General features: G+C 43.5%; 1 protein-coding gene across 2 annotated transcripts; it reads left to right on the top strand.

Moving 5' to 3' along the window:
* The first annotated feature begins 44 nt into the window (after positions 1 to 44).
* Positions 45 to 7,808, top strand: LOC126043426 (ankyrin repeat domain-containing protein 40-like). 2 transcript variants are annotated; one of them, XM_049811821.1, is made up of 6 exons: positions 45 to 654; positions 1,402 to 1,550; positions 3,019 to 3,504; positions 4,033 to 4,208; positions 4,959 to 5,135; positions 7,383 to 7,808. In XM_049811821.1, exons 1-5 carry the CDS (start codon positions 521 to 523, stop codon positions 5,100 to 5,102), a joined length of 1,089 nt encoding a protein of 362 aa, XP_049667778.1. In that variant the 5' UTR covers positions 45 to 520; the 3' UTR covers positions 5,103 to 5,135; positions 7,383 to 7,808. The 2 variants fall into 2 exon arrangements, with proteins under 2 accessions (XP_049667778.1, XP_049667777.1); XM_049811820.1 differs by having other exon boundaries at positions 4,959 to 7,808.
* Positions 7,809 to 8,186: the final 378 nt, after the last annotated feature.

Genomic DNA, 8,186 nt, shown 5'->3' with positions numbered 1-8,186 from the left:
TCTTCTCCCAGGAGCCGTCTCCCCTCAAACCTCCGCGCGGGGCTGGGGCTGTTTGCCGGGCAGGGCGGCAGGCGAGGGCGGCAGGAGACCTTGAGAGGAAACGCTTCAGTTTTGGTGTTTTCACCCCGTCCGTGCCCCTGCGTCACCCCAACGCCCGCGGGTGGGTTCCCTTCCAGCCCGCTCTGCCCTCGGGCATTCCCCTGGGGAGGCACAGCGGCCGCGGCAAGCCCTGGCGCGGCCCGCACCCCGCCCCGGCCGCGGGCACAAAATGGCGGCGGCCGTGAGGGCGCCCGCCGGAGCGAAGGGCCGGGGCGGCGGGCGGCGGGGCGCAGAGGGCCCGGCGGCGCGGCGCTGAGGAGGCCGCCCGGCCCGCCGTCCCCTCGCCACCTCGTGACGGGCTCCGGCCGCCCCGCCGCGGCGGGGAGGGGCTGCAGCGGCCGGCCGCAGCCGGGCCGAGGTGGTGGCGGTGGCGGCGGCGGGGGGTGCCCTGCCTGGCGTCTGCCGGCCCCGGGCATCGGCGATGAGCGGCGCCGCGGAGGCGCGGGAGCTGGAGGAGCGGCTGCGGGAGGCGGCGGCGCTGGGGGACGTGGAGGAGGTGCGGCGGCTGCTGGGCGCGGGGGCGGACATCAACTCCCGCAACGAGATCAACGGCTGGTGAGGGGCGCCGGGGGCGGCCGGGCAGGGCCGGGGGCGGGAGTCGACGCCGGGGTCCCAGCGCCCTGCGGCGGGGAGGGGAGTAAGTGCCTCCTCCCGGGGAGGGGGTCGGGCTGCCCGTTCGCGGAGGCAGGCCCGGAGCTCGGGCTTGCTGTCGGGCCCGGCTCCCTGCTGGGGAGGCGGGGGGGGGGGGGGGGGGGGGGGGACGGGACGGGACTGGCCCTGCCCTTGCCTTGCACGGGGTGTTGGGGCAGACGTGTGTTGTGCTGGGGGGGTCCCCATGTGAGGCTGGGCACCCCTCCTTAGACCTAGGGGAGAGCTGCTTTGAGGATGCAGCTCTCGTGTTTCTTAGTTTTCCTGTTGACAAAAAAGGAAATGCTAATCTCGGGAGGCTTTGAGATTTACTCCTAAAGAGGATCATCATTAAAGGAGGCCACCCTCCTTCCACTCGTCACTACGGGTTTGCTGGAGGACCTCTTCTGAAGTCGCTGTGTCCACCAACACAGTTAGGACAGTGGTGGAGAGTCACTCTTTACACTCTAGCGAGGCAAAGGAGGGCCTTGCCCAGCGGAACTGACAGTAGATTCATCGCTTTTTAAAAGTGATGCAATGAAAGAAACTTCACTCCCGGTTATTTATTGTCGCTCTACATGCAACTCAGGTGAATTAGGATGGGCATGTTAGGAGGAGCCGGGGCGATACAGATCTGAGGCTGACGGCGCAATCCCTCTGCTTCCTTCCCCGCAGGACCTGTTTGCACTGGGCCTGTAAGCGGAACCATGCTCAAGTGGTGTCCTGCCTGCTGGGTGCTGGTGCAGATAAGCAGATCCTCACGGCTAAAGGAGAGCTGGCTGCACAGTTAACTTCGAAACCAGACATCCGGAAGATTTTGGGAGGTACCGTTCCCATCTTAAAAGTCATCTAGAATTCTTGGTCTAAAGAGAAAAGCATTTTTAGTGCTTTTATCTGAGGCAGTAGATTGACAAAACTTTGCCTAGGACTATTGTATCTCATTAGATAGCGCCGATTTATAACTGTAATCCATGCTCAGGGAAATAGACGTGGGCATTTCAGGTAGGAAGGCCTTTTATTCTGAGCTGTGTCATCAAGAGATTGAAGAGCTGTATACTTTGGGAAGTGTGCTGCTGCAGTCAGTCCCATTTGCTCTCATTAAGCAGAAGGTAGCATGCAGGCTGCAAATGGAGGCTTTCAGAATTGTACAATTTGACTGTTGTCTGACTGTAAGAAATCTTACAAATCCACTCAAAACAACTGCAGCATTTCAGAACTTAAGGCTTCTGAGCATCTTGTTATACTGTGACTTGCAGTATGATTAATTTTTTGCCCCATAATTCTGTCATCTTACACTTTTCATATGCACAGCAAACCTAGATGGATGTGTCACTCCTTGAACGCTGCCAGTGCCTATTTCCACCAGCATCTAGGTACTGTGCTCCAGATTAAAATTTTTAAGTGCTTCACCTTTGGAAATGTTGATCTTCTCAAATTGCTCTCCACAATTATATACTCTTACATCAACAGTGCAGTTATCTTAGATGAAGTTGCAGCTAAATCATGAGTAAGGTGACGACAGCCACAACTGAAAGATGCCATGCTCTTTGCATGAGCATTTTTGTTTTCTTTGAGCAAGGTGCTCATCTCTTGGACATAGTTCATGGCAAATGACTTGCGTTCTGTTTTAAAAATCTAAACTGTCAAGAGTATGTGTGAATGAATGCTGTTCATAGTTGCCTTATTTTTCTGTCTGTTAAGCTTTCATGTGTTTCCTGGGGAATAAAGACATATCATTTATATTCTCCTAAATGTTTTTTATTCTGGAAGTGTAGTGCTATTGAACAATCTTTCTGAACTGCTTTGACATTAATATTAATGTCCTGTAATTCTCAGTCAGGCAAGAATGTCATTTACTGCAGTCATTTAAGCCAGAGAAGAGTTGGCTTGAGTATTCTGTTAAATTGTGACTTACCTGAAGAAATACTTGGTTTCATTTGTTGGCATGGGTCATAATAAACTGTTTACAGCAGTGTTACTGAAACCATTGTAAAATGAGATTTAGTGAAGAACTACGGGTCATACAGTTATTTTTTTCCCACTTTGCTTTTAAAAAACACAATACATTGTAGAAATTTGTATATTTTTCTTTCATTTCACAGCTACTTGCTTTCCAGGTCTTTCATGCTTATGATACATTAGTATCATCCTTTGATTACCTCAGAATGTGATGTAGTTTTAAGACACAATGAAAAACTAACTATATTCAAAATGAGAAAGATCTATCCAATAACGTGGTGGGTTTTTTCTCTCTTCATTCCCCTACCCCCCATTTTTGAACTTCATTAATAGAGGAAGAACCTGAATGTCAAGGAGTGAAGGATTTAAGTTTGCCAATTGTTGCAAACTACTTGGCCAACCCGCCGTTCCCTTACGTTTACACTGAAGAAAGCATTCCAGACAGCTTGGCAGAATCCCAGAATGAAAGTGCTTCCACCTCTTCTGCTTCCCAGTGTGAAACTAGTCCTTGTTCATCAGCAACTCAGGTTGAAAGCATACGCACACCTACGTCATGCAACAGCGAAGATGATTTCCCTGCACTAGACGCTGCAGAACAGCTGCCCGCCCTGTCAGCAACTATCGCAGCACCAAAATCCATCAAGCCTGAAGTACAGAACGGCCCCGTTTGCCAGCCGCCCTTGCCTCACAGCAGAGGTCTGTTCTCTCCGGTAGCATCCAAACAGGCTGTACCTCTGCAAAGCGACAGTTCACCTACAGGTCCCGCGCCGACGTTTCAGCCCTTTTTCTTTACTGGAACTTTCCCATATAACATGCAAGGTAATGAAGAGTAATTTCCCATCCGTCTATTGTATTTCGGTTCCATGTTTTTATTAATGGGTGAAAGATAAAGAATCATTCTATTTTCAGACTCGTGGAATAGAGGCAGAGATGTTGAATTCTTCAGCCAAAAGTACCCAGGACTATTTTTTTCTGCCCTGCTAAGTAAAATAACTGTTATACTGTATTTTAAACATAGTAATACTTTGCAAAACAGTGGAAAGATCAGTCCAAGCAACATAAAAATTCAAATTTTGCACTATATAATATAGCATCAAATGCATCTCTGGTAATGACTTTGTGACTGGATGGATCGGATTTTAACATTGTAAACATGGTTCCCCTGTGTATTTCTTGCTGTTGAAATGGAAGCTTCTATTAACTGTACAGTATTTCTCAGTGAGATAATAGGTATGGTATTATAAAACCTGAATTCAAAAGATAATAGTAAATACTTCAATGTTAGGTTTGGGTTGACTTTTTTTTTTTTTTTTGAGGAAAAATCCTTTTAATCTTTTTTTCAATCAGAACTTGTGCTTAAGGTGAGAGTCCAGAATCTCAGAGACAATGACTTCATTGAAATTGAACTGGACAGACAAGAACTGACCTATCAAGATCTGCTCCGAGTGAGTTGCTGTGAATTGGGTGTTAATCCGGAACAAGTAGAGAAGATCAGAAAATTACCTAATACACTAGTAAGAAAGGTAAGAATTGAAATTGGAGATTAATTTGACTTTGCACTTTGCAGACATCAGAGAAGGTATTTTTGTAAAAAGATGGGCAAAACATGGCCTTGTTAAAAAACAAAAACTGACTTAAGCTCGCAAATTCAAGAGGATGTTGGACTTAAAACTTCATCATAACTTACTTAAAAATATTTTTGTCAAAATAGACAAGACTATTTCAGCTCCTAAAGTGCACGAAACTATTACAGCTTGATTTTTTTTCTTAAAAAAATATATCAGAAATAGTGCATTAGCGTGCTTTTAACATAACTGCCATGTACTACTTCACTGTTTGCTTGCCTAAAAAGAACAAACAGTGAGGGGGGGAAAAACCCACAAACTGGCACGTGAATCATTTAAAGATAAGGCTGTTAACAAACGAACATGCTCTTCTGTTCCAAAAATACCTATTGTGGAGGTCTGTAAATGAAATGCATTTGGTCACAACTCTTAGTTAAGTGACATGCACAAACACAGTCAAATCATAATGAGGTTCAAGGAGAAAAAAATGTACAGTTCAAGGAGTTAAAAAAAAAAAACAAAAAAAACCAAACAAACATGCTTTGAAAGAAAGAGCATATACTAGTAGGATTTTTTTCTTTCATTTATTCTTATCATCGAGTGTGACCTCTCCGGCATTTTAGTTTTTACTTCCTTCAGCTATTATTATAAATAGTAATAACCAGATATGTTTAGAAGGAATGCATAGTTCTGTCTGTTCTTTAAAAGGACAAGGATGTTGCCAGACTTCAGGACTTCCAAGAGCTGGAGTTAGTTCTTGTGAAAAGTGACAGCTCTCCTTTCAGAAATGCTGCATCAACTTTGACTGAGAGACCGTGCTACAACAGCAGAGCATCAAAGCTGACTTACTGACTCTTCTAGATACATCTACTGTACGAAAACCTGGTAATTATATGCTGCTGCCTTTTGAAGGCAGTGAATTAAGCGTGTATAAAACCTTAAGTTATTGTTAGGGTTACTATTTTAACTAATAGTTTATCTTTTGTATTTAATATCCCCTTTACTTTTATTTTTTTACTTGATACTGTATTCAGATAAGGGATACCTCATTTGTCTACTAAAATCACATGCTTCCAATGTATTTCAATGAAGTTTATTGGTTGTATTTGGCAACAGAGGGCAGGAAAGACTTAATTATTGATATGACGAGTATGTTGAGTACTCCCACTCTTTGACCAAATAAGACTCATGGAAAAGAGATTCAGGAAATCGTGTGTGTGTGTGTGTTATGTGTGTGTGTGTGTGTGTATATATATATAGTTTTTAAACTTCCTGATTCAGTTAAACATCAGAGGGTAGCTGGCATACAATGAACAGTTGCTCTCTAAAAATGTAAAACTTGCAAGTCCTTAATCTCTTGCCCCTTCACAAAGACTTACCCAGATGTGTTGTCTTGCCTGCTGGGGATAGAAATATTTAATGCTCTGAAGTGACAAGAAAAATTTTCATGGGGCTGAAAATAAGTGGAGTAAGAGTGTCCATGCTTGAATGTTTCTTTCCCATATGAAAATACTGTAACTTAAGTGATGGCATCCCTCCACCTCCACAAAAAAAATACGGAAGCCCCTCTCTTAATTAAGGAGCATTTAAGTCACAAAGCAAGTTAAAGTGCCCTTTCAAAAGAAAGCCCTTATGTTTCAGGAGCTAGGGAGAAGATCACAAATCTCTGTCCATGGTTTTATTTATTTGTTTTCCCAACGATGCGAGGAGACTATGCATTACTGACACCAAAAGTCAGTACTGTTAAGGTGGGTAACTTCTTTATGGCCCACCCTCAGACCAGTTACAGGACGTGTGGTTAGCTTCTGCTGTGTGAGGAGCAGAAGCACAACAGTATACTCTTGAGGTATCACAACTGTAAGGAGCATACCATGCTCTTGATTAGCCATACTAAACTGGAAACATCCACCATTAGCAAATAAATAACCTGTAACTTCACATGTTGCACAGTCTACTATCACCTTTACGTAAGTGTCCAGAGTTTTAGCCACGTGAGTACCAAAAGGGCTGAATGCCTCCAGGTGCTTTCAACTGATTTTTTTGGGGGGGAAAAAAACCCCAACCCAGACTCTGGTTAAGCTACAGACTGCTTAACTTGCACTTAAGCAAGTCAGTAATGAAAACATCCACCTGTGGTTTTATGAATGGCAGAAGTCAGTTGTCATTAAAACACACCTTGACGTCATTCCCTTTCAGTCTGAACAAAGTATTTAAGTCACAGCATTGCTGGAGTATTAACAGCCTGCAGCTTTTCCTGTTAACATGCTCGTCTGCAAAGTCACACCTTAGGAAGCTTTTTGTTTTCTTTTGTACCAAAAACTACAATGATGACCTTTGCACCGAAAACCTTAATTGGGCACTGGGGTAGGTGGAAGAATGAGGGACTTGTTTTTTTCTGGACTTGAGCTGCTTCCCAACCCCTGCCCCCAATAATATTGATTTTCCTTCCATCTCTGCTTTATTAAGCTGCACTAGAGCAGAGTTTAATGCACAGCTAATGCAGCGTTTGTTGTTGTTGATCTGGATTGTAGTGTTGACATTCAGACCATAAATAGTACAATCAACATGTTTTGGTAGGAGCAGCATGGCTGCCACCCTATCTTAGCTTCCTGCAGCACACATGCTTTATCCTTGAAGTGGCTCCTCCAAGTGAGCTAAGTAAAAGCATGCATGTCTGAAGAACATAGAAACCCCTTCTGCCAGCAGAAGAGATGCTTGACTCTGGATTCAGGATTGCATCATATTACTTAGGCTTAAAATTCTTGCTTAGTGCATTCAAAATAATTATCATCCTTTCCCACTTGCTCCATACAACCTCTTACCAGTTACTTAAACTCTGTTAACTCCCTGTTCTCAGTCCTGGCCCTTCTCTATCCAGGAGCTGGGCTACTTTAAAGCCCAATTCAACTCCTGGTAAGCTCAAGACTGTGACACAGTATGAAGTAAAATTTCCTAACTATGGCTCCCACTTTGTTTTTTCTTGTAGGACAGGAAAGGAGTTTTTATTTTTAACAATTGTACATTTATCTTTTCAGCATAGCTTGGAGGCTAGTTCAGATTATGTGCAATAACTGTTTGAAAAACAGTAGTAGTTAAATGGCTCAAAATTAAGAGTACCTAATTTCTTTTCAGTTCCTTTGTTTAGGAAATCAGCATAAAGACTGCCTCCACTAATTACTGAACATTCAGCTACAGAAGCAGCTGGTTTAAAAAAAGCTTTATTTGCTCTAGTTTCCACCAAGAATAACTGTTAATGTGATAAGACTAAAACTTTAATCATGATCTGACTGTAATAATAACAGTAAGTCTATGCATTCAGAGAAATATTTTTGTATGTTTTATGCAGTTTGATAAACTCTAAGGCACACTAGTTATGTTAACTGGTTTTTTTGGTTTGGTTTTTTTTTTCTTTGAACAATAAAGTATTGGTATGACAACTGAAACTAAGTTTACAAAACTTACTGTTCTTCCAAGGACAACTTTTGTTTGCACTACAAACTTGTACTGAACTGACATTGCTACTCTTCACTTATATTAAAATATCTGTTGTTTCAAGTACCCAGATGTCTTCCTTTTTCAGGGGGTGGGTGTGGGAGGATGATACAGGGCACTCTAGAGGGGACATGACACTAAAATTTTAACACAACTTTGAAAAATGATGGGCCAGTACATTTTCAAAAGACTGTCAGGCTGTCAAAACCACTATGGAGAAAGCATGCAGGAGGTGCTTACTTAAGCTACTTGCTTTTTACTTAGCATTCCTAGAAAATCTGAGATTATATTTATCTTGGGCTCAGGTGCTGAAGATGGCACTTTTCACAGATGAATCTGTTGTGCAGACACTCCTTACAATCAAATCTGAAGGTCGTTACTAAGAAAGGCACTATGCTTCCTATGCTCTGAAAGAGAAGACTTTTTCCTTCATCTTCAGTGCAC

The sequence above is a fragment of the Accipiter gentilis genome, chromosome 10 (genome assembly GCF_929443795.1).
Source record: "Accipiter gentilis chromosome 10, bAccGen1.1, whole genome shotgun sequence".
In the NCBI taxonomy this organism is placed as follows: domain Eukaryota; kingdom Metazoa; phylum Chordata; class Aves; order Accipitriformes; family Accipitridae; genus Astur; species Astur gentilis.
Note: the sequence above shows the minus strand (reverse complement) of the source record. Positions and strands in the feature narration are given on the sequence as shown.

What these genes read in the sequence shown, in the direction of transcription:
- LOC126043426 (XM_049811821.1), top strand. Translation starts at nt 521, where the DNA reads ATGAGCGGCGCCGCGGAGGCGCGGGAGCTGGAGGAGCGGCTGCGGGAG. An exon ending in CGCAACGAGATCAACGGCTG is followed by an intron (nt 655 to 1,401) that starts GTGAGGGGCGCC and finishes CCTTCCCCGCAG; the next exon opens with GACCTGTTTGCACTGGGCCT. An exon ending in CTAATACACTAGTAAGAAAG is followed by an intron (nt 4,209 to 4,958) that starts GTAAGAATTGAA and finishes GTTCTTTAAAAG; the next exon opens with GACAAGGATGTTGCCAGACT.